The 25342-nt window shown below is 42.0% G+C and overlaps 2 protein-coding genes across 2 annotated transcripts; one reads left to right on the top strand and one right to left on the bottom strand.

Moving 5' to 3' along the window:
- Window positions 1–6415: 6415 nt before the first annotated feature.
- On the bottom strand, window positions 6416–9184 carry LOC115796670 (ladderlectin-like). Its single transcript, XM_030753033.1, has 5 exons — window positions 9181–9184; window positions 7400–7509; window positions 7178–7312; window positions 6763–6874; window positions 6416–6483 (listed from the first exon to the last, which is right to left on the bottom strand). The coding sequence occupies exons 1-5, from the start codon at window positions 9182–9184 to the stop codon at window positions 6416–6418; spliced, it is 429 nt and encodes a 142-aa protein (XP_030608893.1).
- Window positions 9185–23604: 14420 nt separating this feature from the next.
- LOC115797103 (ladderlectin-like) lies at window positions 23605–25060 on the top strand. The gene is made up of 5 exons (XM_030753585.1): window positions 23605–23665; window positions 23995–24104; window positions 24226–24360; window positions 24660–24771; window positions 24993–25060. The coding sequence occupies exons 1-5, from the start codon at window positions 23605–23607 to the stop codon at window positions 25058–25060; spliced, it is 486 nt and encodes a 161-aa protein (XP_030609445.1).
- The last annotated feature ends 282 nt before the right edge of the window (window positions 25061–25342 follow it).

Below are 25342 nucleotides of genomic sequence, written 5' to 3'. Positions count from 1 at the left end.
CGCTCCATTGTTTCCTGTGGCCTATTGAGGTCACTGGAACAAGGGTGTGAATGGGGGTTGAGACGTCTGGGAAGGGAGCTCAGGACAGCACTGTAAGCGGGGGAAAGTTGGTGACGTAATCAGAAAAAGCCCCCTTCACACCTGGGCACATGTGTTCACGGACATGATCAATAGAGGGTCATAACCACCTCCAGGGGACTACGCCCACAGGGGTTTAAATACCTGGGTCTCACCACCATTTGGTTGAGAACTGAAGAAGCCTTTCGGATGAGAGGTGAAACGTCTTCAAGAAACAAAAAGAAGTCCAGTCGCCTTTTTCAAGCTCCAGAGACTACTATGACCTGGATGACTGAGAATCTACACAGACAAACTCCGGTATTACCTTTTTCAAGTTTGCACTGTTAAAGTCCCCGGCTACGATGAGAGCCGCATCACGCTGGTTAGCCTGATAGGTGGAAATAGCCTCATGTAGCTCGGATAGTGCAGTGTTTGTGTCCGCCTGAGGTGGAATATAGACGGCGCTGAAGATGACCGAAGTGAACTCGCGGGGCAGGTAGTGGGGGCGGCATTTCAGGGTTAGGAGCTCCAGGTTAGGTGAACATGATTGTTTCAGAGGGACAACATTCCTACTGTCACACCAGTTGTTATTAATCATTAGGCACACACCTCTTCCTCTTGATTTTCCAGACTCACTCGTTCTGTCCGTGCGATGAACACTGAAGAACTCCGACGGCTGTACGGCGTGGTCCGGTATGAGGGGGTCAGCCATGTCTCCGTGAGACAGATGATGTTGCAGTCCCTTATGTCCCTCTGAAACTGTATCCTGGCCCTGAGTTCGTCCAGCTTGTTATCCAGTGACTGGACATTAGCCAACAGGATGCTCGGCAGTGGCGTTTGGTGCGCTCTACTCCTCAGCCTCTCTCTTACGCCGGCTCTTTTTCCCTCGGGGCCTTGTCCGTGACCTGGGTGCTCCGCGCCCTCCTTGTTTGAGCTGGCCCACTGGAAACGCAGGATCTCCTGGGGCCAAGCCGGGTCGGGAGAAAAAAGGTGTCAGAATACAGCCAGAGTGCTGTATTCTGATATTAAAAAGAGTCTGTCTGTCATACGTGATATGACACAGAGCACGCGGAATTATAAGTCGAGAATTAAAGCTAAACCTAATATATACAAACAAAGCGTAGGAGCAGGTACGACGGCTGCTGACCTCACCGGCGCCATCTTAGAGTATAGTATGTTACAATTATTTATATATATATATATATATATACATACATATATATATATATATATATATATATATACATACATATATATATATATATATATATATATATATATATATATATATATATATATATATATATATATTAGGGCTGGGACTTTAACGCGTTAATTTCGATTAATTAATTACGGGGAAATTAACGCGTTAAAAATTTTAACGCATTTTAATCGCACTTTGCACCGTGGAACGTTTCTTAGTGCGCGAGTTCCCGGCATACAGATTATATCGACGCACAATGTCCAAATTAGGGGCCGAATCCTGCGAAGGACCCGCCCACGTCTTTCGCAGCCCACGAACACCACAAAGGCCGGAAGTGAGCGGCTAGCCTTCATATCAGGTGCCGTCACCTGTCATGTCGCCTAGCAACCGTGAGTGCGAAGCACAGCTGTGTAAAAGCAGCTGGTTAAACGGAGAACGAACTTTTTCTCCTTTTTGTGGTTTAATTTTAAGTCTTTAATTCAAAATAAGCTGTTAAAACAAGCATAACACATTTCAACATCAAGGAATACAGCTGAGCGAATGATTAATTTCCAACTATAACAAGTGAGACATTAATGTTGAATAAAACTATCCAGTTATGATGCTTAACTTTAATTTCAGGAGTTTGCTTATCACAGGAGCACTTCCACCCTTCGTTGGTCTGTGTAGTAGACTGGTGGGAAAATAAACAAAATTTTGAAGTTTAAGCTTATGTATATTGATTCATTCATCAACCAAACTTAAATTAATATTTATCATGTCAAATATTGAAATGCGATTAAAATGCGATTAATTTCGATTAATTAATTACAAAGCTTGTAATTAATTCGATTAATTTTTTAATCGAGTCCCACCCCTAATATATATATATATATATGCACATATATATATATATATATATATATATATATATATATATATATATATATATATATATATATATATATTCACACATATCTCATGGCCAAAAGAAAAAAAAAAAGCCTGGCAACACTTTTTTTTACAATTTTACAATTAATAATTATCTCACAAGAAACGTTTTTGCAAGTTGATTCATCAAGTAGTGTTACTGCTGTTTTGTGAGCAAAGGGCAAAGTGCAATAATGACTAGGCATTACCGAAAACATTTTGTTCACCGAGTCAGCACATGGGGAGAAAAGTGTGAAAGATGAAGTGTTAACTCTTGTGAAACAGAGCATTAGCTTCTGTTTTCAGGAGTGTTCTTAAAAGCTGCTACTTCTACAAAATGTTACTAAGGCTCTTGACTACTTAATGATACAATAATAAAGAGTATATCCAACTACAACTATCCTATCAGATAGGTAGAAATAACATGAACTGAATTGAATTAGGTATGTTTGTTCTTCTTAGCAATGCAAACCTTTTGCTATTATCAGGTTCCGAATCTTATGATACTCTTTGATGTTGCACACAGATGCAAAATTTGTGTGTGCAACATCAAAGATTTGCGCACAAAACCAGTGACCCTGGTTTCCATCACTATCCTGGTCCACATTACAGTTTGGAATATATTAAAACACAATTATAGGCCCAGTTTTAAGAATAAGAAAGGCCAGTATGTACCATCAGCATGAGCGATGGTCACACAGCTCATTGACTTGACAAGTTTGCTCAAATGCAGACACATAGAAAACAGGAAGTTCTATGTAAATTTAGAATGATAAAGCTTTACGGTATTTCTGTATTTTTACGCACAAGCCACTCATTAGATAAAAATTATTTACTTCACTGTGTAATGTGTACAGTAACATTTAGTGTCATAGTTTAATCTGTTTCTAGTGCATTACAGTGATACGATAATGAAGGATAAAGGAGATTAAAGCTAATATATGATGCTGATGACACAATGACATGCCTTCCTGTGTCACTGCTGAGTCCAGGATTCATCACATCTTTTACTTCTTCACACAAAAAATATATTTTCACTCTCCAGGAAACAAAGCTAAAAGCATTCTTCTCATACCACACTCAGACTGTTCTTAATAAAAACATAATCCACCCCCTGTTCTATTATTTATCCCAAAATTTCTCAAGTAGCATCACAGTGATAGTACAATAATAAAGGACAAAGGAGATTTAAGCCCATTACCCATTACCTATGCACTAAAAAATGTAAGTCCAGAACCTGTTTTGTAAATCTCTGCCTAACAGCTCAGTATCCAGCTCTTTTTTCTTTTACTTTTGTTTTTAATCACAAGAACAAATTTGTTATGCATGGATTCATTAATTCATTGGAAAACTTTTTTTAGTTTCTGGTTTTCTATTGTACACGTATCTGTTACTCTTTTTCTTACCCAACCTGTCTATTTTTTTTTTTTTTTCAGATTTGGCACCCAATTCAAAAAAAAAAAAAAATAGTTATCATTAATCTCTGGCTCTCTGTCACAGTGTGTCTTTGTCCTGTCCTCTCTCCACTCAGCCCCAGTCGTCATGGCAGATGACTGCCCCTCCCTGAGCCTGGTTCTGCTGGATGTTCTTCTTGTTAAAATGGAAGTTTTTTCCTTTCCACTGTCACCAAGTGCTTGCTCATAGGGGGTCATTTTGACTGTTGGGTTTTCTTTTCAGTACGTTTTTTACCTTACAAATATAAAGTGCCTCGAGCTGACTGTTAAGATTTGGTGCTACATAAATAAATTTGAATTGAACTGAATGGGATTGGATTAATCAAGAGGCATAGGAAACTGAGAGGTATCACTTGTATTATTTCTGTTGGATATTATTATTTTTATTGTTGTTTATTTTCATATTTATTAGATCTTCTTTTTCTTGGCCAAACAACAGGGTTTCAAACTGCAGGCATATTTAATAGCTGTTTTTTACTTAAGGTTGATATTAAAAAGTGCATAATTTGTTGATTACATTATCTGTGAGGCTTCTTTCATGTCAGAACGTTGTTTAATTAAAGAACCAGTTCTATTGTCAGTCAAACTACATAAATGCATTTTGACCAGTATTAAATGTTTGGACCAATAAAACATATCAAACTTTGCACTTGTGTGTGCTCCTAAATTATGTTTGTGTAACTGAAATATTTAGCTTGCTATTATCAGTACGGCCATCTGATAAAGTAACTGACATGGTCATTATGCTTGATAAAAGACTCAAGCCATTTGTTGGTGCTTTACCCATGTCTTACAATTATAAAATTTTTACACCAAACGATTTCAAAGGCATTCATCTTTTATTTCTGCACACACACAAAAAACAAAACAAATTCACTCTTCAGGAAACAAAGCTTTTTTTTTTTTTTTTTTTTTTTTTTAGCCTGTCATGTCTGGCATCTTTCAAAATCGGAATGATGATCCGAATGCACTGATGTACCAAACATATTTGCTTTGACAAGAACAGCTCTATGTTTCCTATAGGCTCTTCTTGTTAATGTTTGCAATTTTATTTTTATTTATTTATCTTTTATTTAGTTATTCATGCCAAGTCTGACAGGCAACAAGGAAGGGGCAAGAACAAGAGGTGGGGGGGAGAAAAGGAAGAAAGGAGATAGAAAAAAAAATAAAAAAATAAAAAATAAAAGGGGTTCATATACTCACAACACACACACACCACACACACACACACACACACACACACACACATCCATACACACACCCATATGCACCTACATATACACACACACACACACACACACACACAGACAGCACAAGTTTATTGTTTGTAGTAATGTGTGTGTATGCGCCTTTGTCATGCAATGTATTCGATAATGAGGGCGAGAAACTGCAAACCATGCCCCCCGCGATCCAGAGGCAGATAGGGAAGGACCCAGGGGACCCAGGCCATCCACAGCACAGGAGCTCAGAAGACTTGGGGCCACACATCCCGATGGCAACCGCGTACACTCCCCAGAAGAGGAAGGAGGGAGGCTACAGACGGAACCCCCACAATCCAGGGGCTAGAGTCCAGAGAGCCAGAGACGACGGGCAGCCCACCCCCCCCCGGCAGGCCGGCACCCCCAGCACGAGCCAGGCATGCGGCCCCCGAGGCCCCAAGCGCCCGAGAGCAGCCCGACACCCGGCAGAGCCCCCCCCCGCGCCAAAGAGGCCCAAGCCACCCCCAGGTCACGGCCGCCAAGGGAGCAGGCCAAAAACCATGCCGAGACATCCGGCCACACATCCCGGGACCCATGGGCACCCACACCCCAGGGGCGGCAGTGACGACCAGTGGGGAGCAGCGTGGAGCGGTAGGGAGGGGTAACTCCCACCCTCCGTGTCCCACAGGTGCCAAGGCTTGGCAAGCCACCAACCCAGGCCCAGCTGTCCCCCCACACACGCACATACCACACACACACACGTAACCAGTCATTCCCTCATGTACACACACGCACATACACACGCACGCACATTCGCATGCAGCAGTCACACACTCATGCATACGCACATGTAACATACATGGACACCTACTGTGGGAGAGCGGGTACCAGCACCAAGCCAGCGGCAACCCAGGGAAGCAGCCAACCCAGCCCCGAACAATGAGCCAGTCCCCATCCCAGGCGGGGTGCATGGAACTGGGGTGTGAGAAGGCCCGCCCGCCCCCTCCTCCCACTCAGCGTGTTGGGGGGTGATGTGAGTGTATGTACTGAGAAGAATGTGTATGGCTGTGTGAAAACTACAGTGCTTTTAAAATTGGAGGGACAGATGTAATATGAGCACTGAATAACAGCGCCCATGCACACTGTCCCCCCAAGGCCCTCAATGTCTAAAATGTAAATAAAATTGAGGTGCAGGAGCAGTGACGAGACAAGTGGGGCCACCTCAGCAGTGCCACCCACTAACCATGTGTGACACACCTGCCCCCCAAGGCCCTATATGTACTATGATGTGTTGTGAGCTGTATAATGCAATTAAAAAAGGAGGAGTGGGACATCACGCAGCACAGCGAGCAGAGCCGAGGTGATGGCCCTACCTTCAGGAAACAAAGCTAAAAGCATTCTTTTCATACAACACTCAGACGCTTCTTATTAAAGACATAAGCCACCTTCTGTTTCTGATTCTTGTCTCATAATTCCTTAAGTAGCATTAAAGCGATAGTACAATAATCAAGGAGAAAGGACATTAAAGCCAATATATGATGCTGATGATACAAAGCCATGCCTTCCTGTGTCACTACCTAGTCCAGGAGTCATCACATGTTCTTGGTACAGACAGAAGGTTTTTGAGCATAGCACCCAAAGTCATCCCAACACTTTTCACCTGGAAGTACAGAAAAAGAGGAAGTCAGAATTCTAGAGTCCATCCCAAAAAAAAAACATTTTTTCACATTGAAAGCCACCAACTGATTTGATTTAAAAAATATATTTTCAGTTCAATATAAGTTAAATTGGTTAAATTGGGAAAAAATTAATGAAGTTAAATTAAGGTAAATTTCCCTAAAGGATCAGAATATTTTTGGGTTTGAGTTTTTAATTCATTTTATTTCATTTTTTAAAATTTTCTTTTATCCTGTATGAGTAGCATCTCTTAGACTTGTACCTCCATGATTCATTCTCAAGCAGTGCTGGCGACCTCCTGAGTTATTGGGCTCTCCAGAACACCACTTGGTATAGTGGAAAGTGGTGCCATCACTCCAAAACCATTGGTTCTCCTGGAGGAGAGAGAGCATATTACAATTAAATGTATATTGTATATTGGAGTAGTAAGGATGGAGACTTGAGGAACACCACAATTACAGTGGTCAATAGAAACATCAATTGCCCACTTTAACATTCACTGGGCATTTTGCTAGAGTGGAACTAGTGATTGGTTTTAAACTGTGAAAGTATTATTGAATGTAGGTAGATTTTGTATTAAACTTAAGAACAAAAGGAAAATGCATGTAATAAATTGCATGTACACATACTGCATATTTAGTAATTGCATTCTTAGTTGTTTTCAGTGACTTAAGTACCTCCTGTGCATCAGTGCCACCAATCCAGGTTTCTTTGTACTCATGACTAGCACTCAGTATGAGCCTCTGAAGCTCGTGGTACTCCATGAAGTTGTGAACCGATGCAAGGTGACCTCCCAGGGACATACAGTTTTTCTACAGTGAATACACAAAGAAATTTTCATGATGAAAACATAATGAGCAAAATTGAGTCACTGGAGAATCATTGTACACTGGGATTACCTCAGCTTTAGCCCAAGACAAAGGTTTCGGAATGTAGTAGAAACAGCGGCGATTGAACTCAGACCAACCAGCACCACATCTGACGGATCTCTTGACCAGGTGAGTCTTTGCTGTGTGTCATTTATAATATGGAGTCTCCATTCAGTAAGTTGAAGTTTTATATATGTGTGTGAATTAAAATATAATAAGCATAACAATTTAACAGCAATTTAATATCTAAAATATAACATAAATTCAAACATCCTGAATAACAATACGCAATGAGTAATGAGCACAAACTAACACAAACTAAATTGTGCGACAAATATTGTTTAACACAAACTGTAGTTGTAACCTTCCTCTATTATCTCTGCAGATGACAGTAGAAGAGTATTAAAGTGAAAATCTGAAAGACACTGACCTGTTTCATTGCTTTCAGCCTTTGTCTCTGGGAGAACTATAAAATTAGAGACATCATTTAATTGATAATTCAGTCCTTTTCTATAATATCATCTGTAGATGGCATAATACTCACCAGCAGATCCAGCCAGAGCCACTATGGTAAACCAGTGCACACACAGTCAGCATGTTCATGGTTGCAGATGATGAGATGGGAATTAGTGATGCTTCTGTAGGAGACTGGTACAGACTGCAGGTCAGTAAAGAGAAGTCAGCTGATTATTAAATGAAGAACACCTGCCCCTTCCTCCTGCTCTGTGATGTGTTTCTTTTTTTTGGCTATCTTTCTGAGAACACACAAAACATTAGCAGAAAAAAATCACCAAGCATTTTACACTTATGAATTCATAGATAGAGTCAGTGCCTTTGATATACTGTAAAACACCAGTCCAAATCCAAACCTCAACCTGACTTAAATGCTATTGCATTACCTTTAGAAAGCTGGACATATTGCAAATGAATGCCCGTAACCCTCAAAGAACTCAAGCAATGCTGTACAAAAAAATACTGGGCCAGAATTCTGTTGCAGTGGTGTAAGAGACTAGTAAACTTATATAAAAATTGACTCCTTAAAGTTATGTAGCATGTAGATAGTTTTTACAGGACTGCATTCAGTGTTGTGATTTTTTTTTTTTTTTCCCCATCAGAAAAGAAGCTTTTTTTCCCCTGTAACCTCCATTAAACCTTTACTGGGAAACAGCTGGAGGTCCTTCATCGACCACCTGATCATCAAGTGAAGAAAAGAGAACTTTGCTCTACCTTTTCACATAGGAGCAACAGGATTCAGGTGATAGAGCGATTGTTGTGTGAGAGACTGTTGACTTATGTGAAATGCTTTCAGGTATTTAAAAACAATTGTTTCTATAAAAGATTGGATTGGTATCAGTAGATATTCAAATATCAGTATCGTATCGGACATAAAAAAGTGGCATTGTGCCATCCCTAGTTGATACAAATAAAAAATAAAAAATAAATTGCAGATAAGATATTGAGCCAGGGGAATGTGGGAATGTGTAACACAATGCATGGAGAAGTGGATGAATTGCTGGCTGTAGCTGAAGTGAGCAGGGAGTCAACAGTATGGCACACTAATACAAGCAAATAAGAATGAAATCCAGAGCAGAGCAGCCTTCCAAGAAGCCAGAGCAATCTATCTACACCCATGTCAAACTCAAGGCTCACAGGCCAGATCCGGTCCACAATATAATTATATTCAGCCCACAACATAATTTACTATGGCTATGATTAATGGCCCGCGGGTAAATAGCGCCCCCACCACTTATACTATGAATCCCACTATGCACTGCAACAGCTGCCACGCAGGTTAAGACTTTTGCACTAACCCATTTTCCCGCATTGCCAATGACACATTGATCAGTTGTCAGAGGATATCAATACTGGTCATCACTTTACAGCAACATTTTAAAAATGAGACCTGGAGGGGCGTGATTGGGAGGAACGGCCTGCCCGATCTGAACCCGAACAGTGTTTTGTTGTTGGACTTCAGTGCAAACCACAGTTTGTCCATAACGAACACCATGTTCGAACATAAGGATGTCCCTCAGTGCACATGGCACCAGGACACCCTAGGTCGCAGGTCGATGATCGATTTTGTAATCGTATCATCAGATCTGCGGCCGTATGTTCTGGACACTCGGGTGAAGAGAGGAGCTGAGCTGTCAACTGATCACCACCTGGTGGTGAGTTGGATCAGGTGGTTGTGGGGGGGTTTGGACAGACCTGGCACACCTAAACGTATTGTGAGGGTGTGCTGGGAACGTCTGGCAGAAGCCCCAGTCCCCAAGATCTTCAACTCCCACCTCCGGCAGAGCTTCGACAGCATTCCGAGGGAGGCTGAGGACATTGAGTCCGAATGGACCATGTTCCGCACCTCCATTGTTGAAGCTGCTGCTCAGAGCTGTGGCTGCAAAGTGGTTGGTGCCTGTCATGGTGGTAACCCCTGAACCAGATGGTGGTCACCGGAGGTGAAGGGAGCCATCAAGCTGAAGAAAGAGTCCTATCGGGCTTGGTTAGCCTGTGGGACTTTGGAGGCAGATGACAGGTATTGGCAGGCCAAGCAGAATGCAGCTCAGGCAGTGGCCAAAGCAAAAACTCGGGTGTGGGAGGAGTTCGGTGAGGCTATGGAAAAAGACTTTCGGGCGGCATCGAAGCGATTCTGGCAAACCGTCAGGCGACTCAGGAGGGGAAAGCAGTGCTCCACTCACACAGTTTATAGTGCGGGTGGGGTGCTGCTGACTTCAACTGAGGCTATAGTCAGACGGTGGAAGGAATACTTCGAGGACCTCCTGAATCTCACTGACACACCTTCTGTAGTGGAAGCAGAGTCTGGGGACGAGGGAGATGACTTGAACATCACTGGGGGTGAGGTCACTGAGGCAGTTAAACAACTCCTTGGTGGCAGGGCCCCTGGGATGGATGAGATTTGCCCTGAGTTCCTGAAGGCTCTGGATGTTGTAGGGCTGTCTTGGTTGACACGCCTCTGCAACATCGCGTGGAGATCTGGGGCAGTGCCATTGGATTGGCAGACTGGGGTGATGGTCCCCATCTTTAAGAAGGGAGACCGGAGGGTGTGCTCCAACTTTCGGGGGATCACACTCCTCAGCCCCTGGAAAGGTCCATGCCAGGGTGCTGGAAAGGAGGGTCCGTCCGTTAGTCAAACCTCGGATTCAGGAGGAACAAGGCGGTTTTTGTCCTGGTTGCAGAATGCTGGACTAGCTCTTTATCCTCTCAAGGATATTTGAGTGTGCATGGGAGTTTGCCCAACCAGTCTACATGTGCTTTGTGGACTTGGAGAAGGCATTCGACCGTGTCCCTTGGGGTATCCTTTGGGAGGTCTTGCGGGAGTATGGGGTGTCTGGCCTGTTGTTGCGGTCCATTCAATCTCTGTACAACCGCAGTGAGAGCTTGGTCCGTATAACCGGTAATAAGTCGCATTTGTTTCCTGTGGCTGTTGGACTCTGTCAGGGCTGCCCTTTGTCATCCATTTTGTTCATAATTTTTATGGACAGAATTTCTACGCGTAGCCAGGTGGCGGAAGGCTTCTTCCTTGGTGGCCTCAGAGTCTCATCTCTGCTCTCTGCAGATGATGCGATCCTGTTGGCTTCATCAGGGGGTGGCCTCCAGCTCGCAGTGGAATGGTTTGCAGCCGAGTGTGAAGCGGCCGGCATGAGAATCAGCACCTCTAAGTCTGAGGCCATGGTCCTCAGCCGGAAAAGGGTGGAGTGCCCTCTCCGGCTCAGGAAAGAGTTCTTGCCCCAAGTGGAGGAGTTCAAGTATCTCAGGGTCTTGTTCACGAGTGATGGGAGAAGAGAGCAGGAGATCGACAGACGGATTGGGGCTGCTTCTGCAGTGAAGCGGACCCTGCACTGGTCTGTCGTTGTGAAGAGGGAGCTTAGTGTAAAAGCGAAGCTCTCGATTTACTGGTCTATCTACGTGCCTACCCTCACCTATGGTCACGAGCTTTGGGTAGTGACTGAAAGAATAAGATCACGAATACAAGCGGCGGAAATGAGTTTCCTTCGAAGGGTGGCTGGCCTCTCCCTTAGAGATAAGGTGAGGAGTGCAGCCATCCGGGAGGGGCTCAGAGTAGAGCCGCTGCTCCTCCACATCGAAAGTAGCCAGTTGTGGTGGCTCGGGCATCTGATTAGGATTCCTCCTGGCCGCCTCTTGGGTGAGGTGTTCTGGGCATGTCCCACCGTAGACCCAGGACACGCTGGAGAGGTTATATCTCTTGGCTGGCCTGGGAACGCCTTGGGGTCCCTCCGGATGAGCTGGAGGAGGAGGCTGGGGAGAGGGAAGCCTGGGCTTCTCTGCTTAGGCTCCTGCCCCCGCGACCCAGCCCCGGATAAGCGGAAGAGAATGGGGATGGAGATGGATGGATGGGATGGATTTTAAAAATGGCCAAATGAATAGTGGACTTTTGGTTTGGCCATTCTCGTTACGGTGCTTATGACAGAACGTGTCATAAGCACCGTAACACAGAGAGTGAACTTTATAAGAGACAAAGGTTTAAATCACCGAAGTTTCGGTCTTTCTGGAGGAAATAGCTTCTATATTTGGTGACATGCTGTCGGTGACATATTTCAGGGTCTCTGTTAGAGTTATGGTATAAATTCCATTCTGTTTATTATAAATTATCATATCTTCTGTTTGTATATTTTCTATAAGTTGTTTTATGTACATATGACTGTTGTTTTATGTTTGAAATGGGAACACGTGGTGACATTTCTTACAAAGGAAGTTGTAGTTACCTGCAGGCTGTTTCAAGCCTGCAGAGAACACATATAGGATATGTGTCTCGTATACGCCATGTTACATGCGCACATGTCACAGTATGCTTACGACCATATATGGTAAGGAAAAAGCCAAGAATGTTGTTTATTACATGCTGTAAACTGCGTTTGGTGTAACCCACGTGATCTTATTGTGAAAGTCCGAATAAAAGCGCTGCGCAGGAAGCGGTCCTTCAGGACAGATAACTTACGCTCAGCCGCGAGCTGAGTTCAAGGAACGGATCTTGCGCAAGTTCAAAGAGAGTTGTGTGTTTGTTCTCTGAGTTATTAAAATGATCTGAACCTATCAGTCTCCATTTTCCTTTTGGCTGAAAATGCAAACCCAATTAAACCCAAAATATCCCAAAAATCACTGGGATGAGCAGGTTCTGGTGTAGGCTGTTTATCAGACATATTAGTTACACAGACCACAGACAAAAACCAAGATAGACAGTAACATAGTTGAGACTAAGATACAGAGAGAGAGAGAGAGAAGAGAAGAGGGAAACACAGAGAAAGATGCAGAAGGAGGAAGAAAAAGAGTACAGAAAAGAGAAAGGCCAGAAGTGAGAAGTCAGAATAGAGAGCCCAGACAAAGAGCAGGCCACCATTTATATCTTAAAGATGGTAACTGCCTTTGATCCCTCCTAATTTACATAAAGTCACAACCCATGAAACTTGAATCCCATCCAATTGTCTTTTGGTTACACTACGCCCACTCTAAAGTCACATGTTTAAGGTGCACATATCACTGGGATACCTCTTGGTTTATGACAATTAAAACAGATGTCACCATGAAGAATCTTTCTCCTCGATCATCTGCTGAGATAGCACCACTTGTATCCCCCCCCTAGCCAAGTTTTACCCCCCCCCCCCTCCTTGTGGGGGTAAACAGTATAAAAGGGTGGGGGCCTAGAGAACCCCATTTTAGGAATGTACCTGTCATAAAACACTGCTGAAGTATAACATAGTGTTACAGGTGTCACGAGGAACAGCACTCACTCTGGCAACTCCCCAAAAGCCACAAACGCACACCTAAGATCAAACAGGTCTCACTTCACCCCAATGACTGGTACCTAGAACATGAAAATAATGACCCCATGCACCAATATGAAAGCAATATAGATATAAAAACAGTATCAGCACAAGTAATAAAAGTAAAAAATAGTGACAGTACAAATAGATATTGATAAATGAAATTAACAGTGACCCAGTAGAGGCCCATGGGCCCATCCAATATAAAACATTGGATGGGCCCCTGCTAGCAGTGAAGAAAGTATAGATGATAGATGAAAGTATTAAAAAAATTCCCAACAGCTCCCTGAGGAAATCTGTCAGCTCATGGAAAATAGGAACAAAATGGAAGAAGAGAGAAACTAAATAGCTTTCTGTTTCTTGTCTCTGGGCTTTTTGCTGATAGCACATCAAAAAAAGAAATTTGGAAATTTTCACCAGCTTGAAATGTTTTCATTTTCCCTGATGTTACTTGAATCCCATAATGTTGCTGTATTTTGGCCATTCAAATTCGTATGGCTGGTTAAAATATTTTCAGTTTTAGACTGTTCAATAAAGGTTAATCCTGTTTGGCTTGAGACTTAGACTGTGTTCTCAGTTTAGGCCTGTTCTGGGATTGAGTTTGACACCACTGCTATACCTTATCCTCTTTCTCCTACTTTGTGTGTTTGTTTGTAAGGACATGTGGGGACTGTGTTTTGTTTTCCACAGGTGGAATCTGGGAAAAATTCTCCACCCTGTAAATCAAGTGCTTTGTCCTGTGTCTAATTACTCTCCTGTTGGCTGTTGTGCTAATTAGGTCCTGCCTATAAAAGACTGGAGCATTTCTCAAGACTGGTAGCTCACCTCCAGAAGAGTAAGGGAGCAGAAAGAGAAACATTTGACTAGTTTGTCTCTAGTGATGGTGAGATGAAGCTTCATGAAGCATTGAAGCTTTCCATTCAATTGGTGAACCACGAAGCTTCATGGTGCTTTATTTGCTCTACTGCACCATCAAGTGGACAGTAAATGTAAAACAGGCAGTGTGAGTATAATTACTCTGCCTGTTTTACATTTACTGTCCACTTGATGGTGCAGAATCATAAATTCTGAACTTATTAACATGGTGTTTGTCTTTATGATTGAATGGTGGGGTCAAGAGGGAAAGTGGAAACAAACTGGGAAGAGGATTGTGATATGAATGTGATTGCTTTACTTGGATTATCACTGTGCTTATGTCACTAGGGACAATTTATTTATTCATTTTGATTAAAAATAAATGCTTTTCCACCATGCCGGGCTTCATGGCGGCTCCTTTTTGGAGCTGGAGTACTGATAAAAGCAACAGCAAGTTTGTACAAGGTGGGATGTACATTTTTCTTTCCCTCCCAGTTATCTAGGAGTTCTGCAATCTTTCAGTGTTTGGTTCACTCAGGTACAATGTGACAGGTTGAGAGAGATCAGCTCAAAATGTTCCCACACAGCTTAACATGTTCCCACACAGGGGAAAATCTCCTCTTTCTAGCTAGTTTCATTGCCAAAAAAACAGCTGCATCAGTCACTGATTTCCTGAATCAGTCAGGTACGGCCGGCTTGCGAAGCTGCGACCGTCAACATATACGTTAGCAACACAAACCTCAATATGCCCTTCACAAAAATCTCACTTGATTACTCAACACATGCTTCAAAGCCTCGACACAGAAGGTCACATCCATATTTGTTTCAGCTACTACGTTGGCTTCAAAGACTGTGTGATTGTCAAATAAAAATTTGATGAACCTGATCCCCGTGCTCTGTGTTTGTGTGCAGGTTTACATGGAGCCTAACAATAAGGGCTATTTGATTTTAGGCTTTATTTTGGGTTGTGTGTACCATTTATTTTTGTGTTTAAGAGAAAGCTCTCTTCAAAAGATGACATTTTAATGACACATAAAAAATGAAAGAGTTTAGTTCTTTTGGCAGCTACTGTACGCAGTACACACTTAAACTGCCAGAACATTGGTTTTATTTTAGAGACTGCAATGCTGATAATTTTAAATGACCTTTCCCTTGTGAAGATTTACTATTCTCAATAATAAGACAAAAGTATGAGTAATCAATAGAATGATCAATAGATACATGATTATTAAAATAGCTGCACTCCTAAAAAAAAACTCAAGGTACATTTATTTTCATCACTGTCCTGCTCCACAGAATCTTAGACGCCATTTTAGGAGAAGTCAGCATGTGCATTCTAACAGTGATGGTCTCAGAGGTCATTTGACTTTACCAGTTTGCTCTAATGCACGCACAGCAAGCAGGAATTTCTATTTTAATTTAGGATGATGAAGCATTTTTGCTACTTCTCTTTGGTTTTCCTCCTAGCTGAAGAGATACAAGCCCCACATCAGATCAAAATTAATTTCTTCATAATGTACATGTACAGTAATATTTAGTGTCATAGTTTATTAAGCTGTTTCTGGTGGTGTTAATTAAAAAAAAATTGTAAACCAACCCATTTCAATGCATTCATCTTTATTTCTGCACACAAAAAGACAATTTCTCTCTCCAGGAAACAAAGCTAAAAGCATTCTTTTTATACAACGTTCAGACTCTTCTGATTAAAGACATAAGCCAACTTCCGTTTCTGGTTCTTGTCTCATAATCTTTAAGTAGCACTAGAGCGATAGTACAAATAAAGGAGATTAAAGCCGATATATGATGCTGATGACACAAATGTGTCACTGCTGAGTCAGGAGTCATCACATGTTCTTAGCACAGAGAGAGAGAAGGTTTTTGAGCATGGCACTGAAAGTCATCCCAACACTTTTCATCTGTAAGTACAGAAAAAAAAAATTCAGCTGTAGTCAGTAGGTAGAGCAGGTCACTACTGATCGGAAGGTCAGCGGTTGATTCTGGCTACTCCAGGCTACATGCCAATGTATCCTTGGGCAAGATACTTAACCCCAAGTTGCTCTCCGACCATCCTGTCGGAGTATGAATGTGTGTGATGCTAGTTAATTAAAAGCACTTAGCTTAGTATAAACATGGAAGTGCTTGTATGAATGTGAGTGCATGGGTAAATGTAAACATGTTGTGTAAGTGCTTTGAGTGCTCTGACTGAGTAGAAAGCGCTATATAAGAGCTAGTCCATTTACCATTTACCATAAGTCTCAAACGTAAATTTCCCTAAACGATCAATATTTATGAGTGCCTTTTCTTTTATCTTGTATGAGTAGCATCTCTTAGACTTGTACCTCCATGATTCATTTGCAAGCAATGCTGGTGACCTCCTGAGTTATTGGGCTCTTCAGGACACCAGTCGGTATATTGGAAAGCGGTGCCATCGCTCCAAAACCATTCTCCTGGAGGAGAGAGGAGATTACAGTTAAAAGAATATTGGGTAGTAAGGATGGAGACCTGACGAACACCACAATTAACCCTTAACTGGCAGCAAAAAAATCACCTGACAAAAACTACATAACACCCTCTGGTTATTATTGGCTCTGAACAACCCATTTCATAGCCTATTAACTGGCTGCGTCTGGTCCGCGGCCGAATGAAGTGCATTTATATGGCAGGCTAGACCCGCCATTTTGACTGACACCTCATTCGGCCAATCATGTTAAGAAATGGGTTTCCCAGAGCCAATAATACTCAGAGGGCGTCACGTAGCTTTGTCAGGTGATTTGGTGCAGCCAGTTACATGATTGGCCGAATGACGTGTCAATAAAAATGGGAGGGTCTAGCCTGCCATATAAAAGGGACTACAAACGGCCCGTCACCGGGCCCTTGCCAGTTAAGGGGCTACAATGGTCAGTAGAAACATCAATTGCCCACTTTAACATTCACTGGGCATTTTGCTAGAGTGGAACTACTGATTGGCTTTAAATTGTTAAAGTATTATTGAATGTAGGTAGATTTTTTTAATAACCTTAAGAACAAAAGGAAAATGCATGTAATAAATTGCATGTACACATATTGCATACATAGTGACTGCATTCTTAGTGGTTTTCAGTGACTTAAGTACCTCCTGTGCATCAGTGCCACCAATCCAGGTTTCTTTGTCCTCACGACTAGCTCTTCTTATGAGCCCCTGAAGCTTTTGGTAATCTATGAAGTTGTGCACCAATGCAAGGTGACCTCCCAGGGACACACAGGTTTTCTGCAGTTAAGACACAAAGAAATTTTCATGATGAAAAAATAATAAGATAATAATAAGAGAACACAAGCAACTAGAAATAACTAAATCAACCCCACAACCAGGGTTCTAAATTAACTTTTTTGATCACCAGCCAGTGTGGCTGGTAACTCTCTAAAGTTACCGGCCAATCAGAATTTCCACCAGCCAAATTTTATGTGGTAAAAATAAGAGAAATGAGTGCCACTGAATGCATTTGATAATTTTATTAACCCCTTAACTGGCAGAAAAAAAATCACCTGAAACAACTACATAACACCCTCTGGTTATTATTGGCTCTGAACAACCCATTTCATAGCCTATTAATCGGCCGCGTCTGGTCCGTGGGCCGAATGAAGTGCATTTATATGGCAGGCTAGACCCGCCCATTTCGAATGACACCTCATTCGGCCAATCTTGTTAAGAAATGGGTTTCCCAGAGGCAATAATACTCAGAGGGCGTCACGTAGCTTTGTCAGGGGATTTGGTGCAGCCAGTTACATGATTGGCTGAATGACATGTGTCAATAAAAATGGGAGGGTCTAGCCTGCCATATAAAAGGGACTACAAACGGGCCCTGGCCAGTTAAGGGGCTATCATTGTTAGCATGAAAAACACAACACATACCATAAAATATACACAGAAAGTGCAAACAGGTTTGGGATCAATCTATCTATCTATCTATCTCTTTCTATGTATATATATTATTTGAACCACGTCTTCAAAGCTCTTCTTCTTCAGAAGCGGCATCAGAATCTGAGCTACTCTCATTTTTGCTGCACGTTTGCGCATAAAGTCAGTGGTGTTAGCGTTCATTTCCATGGTTTCTCGTGCTATTTTCACTACAAACCGCGCAGCCAATGGGCGTATAATGTCATGACGTAGCGTTAACGCATATAGTGTTCATGGGAAATGTAGGAAGTACTGCCAGGGGATAAATGACTGAGAACGGAGCCTTATGTATCATGCATGTAATGCCTCTTGCATCACTGGTAAAATTGTCTAGTAAGTTTTTATTAACACCCGCCAAAATGATTTTTAACCCGCATTTGGTGGGTTGGCGGGTGTTAATTTAGAACCCTGCCCACAACAAAAGAAACCCAGAACAGAACAGACAAGATAAAGCAAAAACAAAACACCCAGGGTCCAATGTACCCCGGACCATGACACCGGGTATGTCAATTGGATAAGAGGAAAGAGGGTTCTCCTTTCCCCAATCTCCTCATGGTGAAAATTTGATCATCAATAGGACCAGCTGACCAGATCCATAACTTTAATTTCCAGTTTGGAAGATGTGTGAAGAAAGGCAATAAAGCAGCGATCAAGGTAAATAAGGAAGGGTTATGGAGAGAAGAAAATGCGTCCATCTCCACGGAGAGCAAGTGAAATAAAAAATTTAAAGGGTTAAAGGGATCACCTCCTCCTATCCTGTGCTGAGGTGTGGGAAATAGGGTTGTCTACGAGCCAGTGACCCCCCCCCACACACACACACACACACACGCTACACGTTACTCACACATGCAGGAGAGGCCAACATGTGGAGCTTCACGGCCACTTGCCTCTCCTTTTTAATTGCATTAAAGTCATTATAACTCACAAGACGTGGGACCTTGGGGGACAGGCATGCTGCCCAGAGGTTGATGAGATGGGAGACATTAAGGGTTTTGGGGCGACAGTGTAGGCAAGAGTAACTACTGGCAGTTGGGGCTTGGGCCACAACTGTCCCCTCATTTAACAGCACCCAGCACTCCTCATGCATTCAGTAATAGATATACATACACTTATCTAATTAGCTGGGGGGGGTTTTCCTACACCCCCAAATCCGTACGTCATGCCTGGGATGGGAGTTTGGGTGGGGCTTCGTAGGCCTGGCTGACAATGTCCTGGGGTTGCTGTTGGCCCTGGGGGAGGGGTGTTTCCCATTGCATCTGGTTCTCTGGGGTCCTTGCCCCTCGGCTGGGGGGAGCTTCATTGGGACCTCCCTTCCCTGCCTGTCTGCCGGGGTGGGAATGCGGCTCACATTGGAATGTGTAGCCAATAGGCCTTCGGTGCTCCAGATGGGTTAAGGACAGCATCCTGGATCTTTCCCTATTGTCTCAGGCTTCTGGTAGGCAGAACTGCAGCTTTCCACCCTCATTAGTAAGTGCATTTCATGACATGGATGCTGGTGCTCACGCTGGCGCACATGCTGGCTCATGCGGGTGTGAAATGCTGCTATTGATAAATTATTAAAATATTCCTTGAAAAAAATAAATATCCCCATGAAAAAAAGTTTTTTAAAGAAAATTTTTATCTTATTCATTTATTTATTTTATGTAGATATCATTCTAGTGGTGCAGTGGGTCCACCAAACTGAACTCAACTACTATCGTCCATTACAATGTACTCATTATCAGAGATGCGCACACTTTGGTCTTTTGGTCACTTCACATGTCATGATCAACATCACAACATCAGTTGCATTGGAGCTTTTGATCTGCAGTAAATTAAATGTACAGATGGAACAAGGTGAATGGCATATGTGTTATTGTAATTTAAAGCTACATGAGAGTATCAGAGCGAGGATGTCAGTAATGTGGGAAAACACAGAAGACATTGAACCTGGACAGAAACTGTGTGATTCTGAAACAGAACAAATACATAAGTATGCTTAAGTAAACATCTAACAGCCAATTTATTCGTATTTCTTGCAGTATGATAAACAGGTTCGTTTACTCCCTTTCACTAAAATCATTACAATACGGCTCACATTGGAATGTGTGGCCAATAGGTCTCCGGTGCTCCAGATGGGTTAAGGACAGCATCCTGGATCTTTCTCTCTACTCGTCTCAGGCTTCTGGTAGGCAGAGCTGCAGCTTTCCACCCTCATTAGTAAGTGCATTTCATGACATGGGTGCTGGTGCTCACGCTGGCGCACATGCTGGCTCATGTGGGTGTGGAATGGCTGGATCGTTGGTCTGTGTGATCATGCTTTTTTTCTGTCTTATTTTTTTCTATTTTGTATTTTTTTCCCATAAATTTTTTTCCAGGTATAGTATATTTTTTGTATGCTGTTTGCTTGAGTATCCCCCTTTTTTTTACGATTAACATTTTAATGAGTTTTCATTACAATAGTCCATTCCCTGTACAAGCAAAGTTCACCAGCAATTACTTCAGCACAGTAACAGAGTAATGGAGAACACACACTAAATGGTAGATGGAATAGAAAAAAAGTGGAAGGTGGGATCTGGGGGGAAAATAAGAAAGTAAAATAGATAACTAAATGGGGGTGGGGGACCCTGTTCACATTAAGATATTTTGTAGCACAGTTTGGCCAACTTTTATTTATGTGGGGCATACTACATATCTCACTCGTTGCCATCAAATTGAACCCCACTGGGGCTTCATGCCTCCACCATCGCGATGCTTAATTTGACCCCCACAGTCTGATGTAGGTATGGGTCCCATTTGAGGTGGAAGAGCTCCATTTTATTTAGTAATCTGTATGACAGGCGCTCCAGTGCAGCTAATCTGCCTAGTTGATTATACCATAGAGTAATAGGTGGAATGGGGTGGCCTTCCACTGAGAGATAATCAGTTTGCACCCCAACATTAATGCAGTCTGGACCCATTCAGCGGTGTTGGATGGCAAATGTTTAAGAGGGGACGGGTCCCCCAAAATGAACAGTCTGGGAGAAACCGGATTTCTTTTGTATAATCAATTTGACATATTTATAAATTGCATACCAAAAGTCTTGGACATCAGGGCATTTCCATAGCATGTGGATCAGTGTGCCTGTCTCAGCCTGACATCACCAACATTTAGGTGACTGTATAAGGGTGGCTCTATGTAATATATGTGGTGACCAATATATTCTATGCAATAGTTTGAATTGTACTAATCTTGTTTTAATTTCCCTGGACATTTTCCATTCCTGATCAGTGAAAGCTGTACCAAGATCAGTTTCCCAGGCTGATCGCAGAGTGGGGAGCCCTTTGTCCATATCCTTTACCAACATGGAGTAGTATTTACAGACCATATGGTGTCCCTGCGAGATTTTCCTAATGTGGGAAAGATAATCTACAGTTGCAGGAGGTGTGGCTGGAGATCCATAAATTCCAAGTAATAAATGACGAAGTTGTAGGTACCTCCAGAATTGACTTTCTGGGAGCTGAAATTGTATTTTAAGTGCATTAAAGGACTTAAGGATCCCTCCATCATATAGGTCTCCAAGAACCAAAATTCCTCTTTGGACCCACAGTTTCCAGAGAATCGGAGATTTGCTAATACAAAGTTTGGGATTAAGCCATATAGAAGCTTCGGCATGGAGGTATGGGTTAAAGGTTAGCATCGATGCCACTTTTCTCCACGCCTCCTGCAGAGCTGAAAAGACTGGGTGGGTCTGTAACTCTGGAAAAAGTTTAGTGGTATGTATGTACTTCAGGGGGAGCGGAGAACAGAGAGTACTTTCAAGGCTGTGCCACGGGGGAGCTCGTTCTGGTGGCTCATTCTGGTGCCCAGTGAATCATATGCCTCAAAATAAATGCATAGTAATAAAATAGCAAATTTGGGACGCCGAGGCCACCCAAGCCCTCTGGTCGTTGCAGTTTTCTGAGCTTAATTCTGGGGCGCTTATTGTTCCAAATGAATTGGTTGCATTGTCTATCAAATTGATGAAAGCATTTGGTAGAATTTTAAGTGGGAGTGCCTGCAATAGGTAATTAAATTCGGGGCACAATTCATTTTGATTATATTAACTTTGCCCCATAAGGAAAGAAATGCTGGGGACCATTGAGCTTTGTCAGATTTAAATTTATTAAGTAAAGGTTCAAAATTATCCTGGATTATATTAGCCATGGAATGGGGAAATATAATTCCCAAATATTTAATGCCTGCTCTAGGCCAACTAAAGTCTCCTGGCTGAAACAAAGTTTTGGGGCAGAAAGCTGTCAGGGGTAATGCTTCAGATTTTGACCACAGTTAACTTTATATCCAGATATGTTGGAGAATGAGCTAACAATTTTAAAAGGGCAGGCAGGGAACTTTCCGGTCATGAGACCAAGAGAAGGGCATCATCTGCATAAAGTAACAGCTTATGATTCACATTATTGATTTGGATACCTGGGAAATCTGGGTCCCTGCATATTCTTGCTGCCAGAGGTTCCAAGGCTAATACGAAAAGCAGTGGACTCTGTGGGCAGCCCTGCCTTGTCCCTCTGTGTAGGTCGAAAGGCTGTGACATAATGTGATTTGTTAATACAAAGCCTAGGGTTAAAGTAGCGCAGTCTGACCCAGCTAATATATTTTGGGCCGAAGCCATATGTTTCTAATACCTGAATAGATAGCACCACTCCACCCTATCAAACGCCTTTTCTGCGTCCAAGGAGAGAGCCATGGTGGGGGAAAGGTCACCAGCTGAAAGTTTATTTTGGGCTGTCCACATAATATTAATTAGCCTTCTAGTGTTCTTCTAGTGGTCAGGGTGTACAAGGCTAGTCATAACCTTGTCTAATCTGGTCACTATTACCTTAGCTAAGATCTTGCAATCGCAATTTATCAGGCTTTTTTTCTGTAGCTTTTACAGTCTAGTGGGTCTTTGTCTTTTTTAAGATGAGGGTGATAACCACCTCTGATAATGTTGCTGGCAAGCTACCCTATTCAGAGCCTCATCAAACATCTGGAGGAGTAAGGGATTCCTTAACACAGGAGCACCTCCACCCTTCGCTGGTCTGTGTAGTAGACTGGTGGGAAAATAAGCAAAATTTGGAAGTTTAAGCTTATGTATATTGATTCATTCATTAACCAAACTTAGATTAATATTATCATGTTAAATATTCAAATGCGATTAACATGCGATTTATTTCGATTAATTACAAAGCTCCTAATTAATTAAATTAATTTTTTTAATTGAGTCCGACCCCTAATATATATATATATTATATATGTATATATATATATAATCTATATATATATATATATATATATATATATATAGTATATATCTATATATATATATATATATATATATATACCTCTCTGTATCTCTAATATATTATGTGTGTGTGTGTGTGTGTGTGTGTGTCTGTGTCCTCTCTGTCTGTGTCTCTCTCTGTCTCTGTCTGTCTCTCTCTCTCTGTCTGTGTGTGTGTCCTTTCTTTTCGTCGTCTTTCCTCTTTGTCGCCTGCTTCGTCCTTTTGTTTTCTGCTCCGTTTTTTCTGTTCCCGACCCCCCTCCCCCCGGCGTGTTCTTCATTTTATAATCGGTTGACTTCTCTTTACTGACCTGCAGTCTGTACGAGTCTCCTACAGAAGCATCACTAATTCCGATCTCGTCATCTGCAACCATGAACATGCTGACTGTGTGTGCACTGGTTTGTACCATAGTGGCTCTGGCTGGATCTGCTGGTGAGTATTATTCCATCTACAGATGATATTACAGAAAAGGATTGAAGTGTCAATTAAATGCTGTCTCTAATTTTATAGTTCTTCCAGAGACAAAGGCCGAAAGCAATGAAAGAGGTCAGTGTCTTTCAGATTTTCACTTTAATGCTCTTCTAATGTCATCTGCAGAGGTAATAGAAGAAAGGTACAACCACAGTTTGTGTTAATGTTTCATGTGTTCATCACTCTTTTTTTTTTTCATTGTTAAATTATTGTGCTTATTATATTTTAATACACACATATAATAAATTCAACACACTGAATGGAGATTCCATGTTATCCACCACACACAGCACAGGCTCACCTGGTCAAGAGGTCCCTCAGATGTGGTGGTGGTTGGTTGGAGTTCAATCGCCACTGTTTCTACTACATTGCAAAACCTATGCCTTGGGCTAGAGCTGAGGTAATCCCAGTGTACACTGATTCTCCAATGACTCCAATGAATGGTCTTGCTGAACTGGCACACAGTGCTGATATGGTATCTCCATTTTCATTGTGAAAATGTATCTGTGTCTTCACTGTAGAAAAACTGTATTTCCCTGGGGGGACACCTTGCATCGGTTCACAACTTCTCGGAGTACCACGAGATTCAGAGGCTCATACTGAGTGGTAGTCATGAGTACAAAGAAACCTGGATTGGTGGCACTGATGCACAGGAGGTACTTTAGTCAATGAAAACTAAGAATGCAATTACTATATATTTAATATGTGTAAATGCAATGAATGGATTACCTGCATTTTCTTTTTTGTTCTTAACATTATTAAAAATTTCTACTTACATTCAATAATACTTTAACAATTTAAAGCCAATCAGTAGTTTCACTCTATCAAAATGCCCAGTGAATGTTAAAATGGGAAACTGATGTTTCTATTGGGCATTTTAATTGTGGTGTTCCTCAAGTTTCCATCTTTACTACCTAAATATACGTTTAAATATAATCTATTCTCTCTCCTCCAGGACAGCTATTGGTTTTGGAGCGATGGCAGCACTTTCCCCTATACCGACTGGTGTCCTGGAGAGCCCAATAATCATAAAGGTCCCCAGCAGTGCTTGAAAGTTAATCATGGAGGTACAAGTCTAAATGATCCTACTCATAAAAGATAAAAGAAACTATCCACTCAGACTCAAAAATGTTCTGGAAATGTAACTTTGAAGAGAAAATAGAATTTTTTTTATCACATTAGTTGGTGGTTTTCAGTATGGAAAAAATGTGTTGTGGCATGGACAATATAAATGTGAAGATAAATTGCTCAATACATTCAGTGACTTTCTCTTTCTCTGTACTTCCAGCTGGAAAGTGCTGGGATGACGTGGGGTGTCACATTAAAAGACCTTCAGTCTGTGCCAAGAACATGTGATGAATCCTGGATTCAGCAGTGACACAGGAAGGCATGTCTTTGTGTCATCAGCATCAAATATTGGCTTTAATCTCGTTTTTCCTTTATTATCGTACTATCGCTGTAATGCTACTGGAGGAATTATGAGACAAGAAACAGAAACAGAAGGTGGCTCATGTCTTTAGTCAGAAAACTCTGAACGTTGTATAAAAAGAATGCTTTTAGCTTTGTTTCCTTGAGAGTGAAATTTTGTGTCTTTTTTGTGTGCAGAAATAAACGATGAATGCATTGAAATGGGTTGGT

Source organism: Archocentrus centrarchus, chromosome 18 (assembly GCF_007364275.1).
Source record: "Archocentrus centrarchus isolate MPI-CPG fArcCen1 chromosome 18, fArcCen1, whole genome shotgun sequence".
Lineage (NCBI taxonomy): Eukaryota > Metazoa > Chordata > Actinopteri > Cichliformes > Cichlidae > Archocentrus > Archocentrus centrarchus.
The sequence above is the reverse complement of the archived record's forward strand: the minus strand, read 5'-3'. Positions and strand labels throughout refer to the sequence as shown.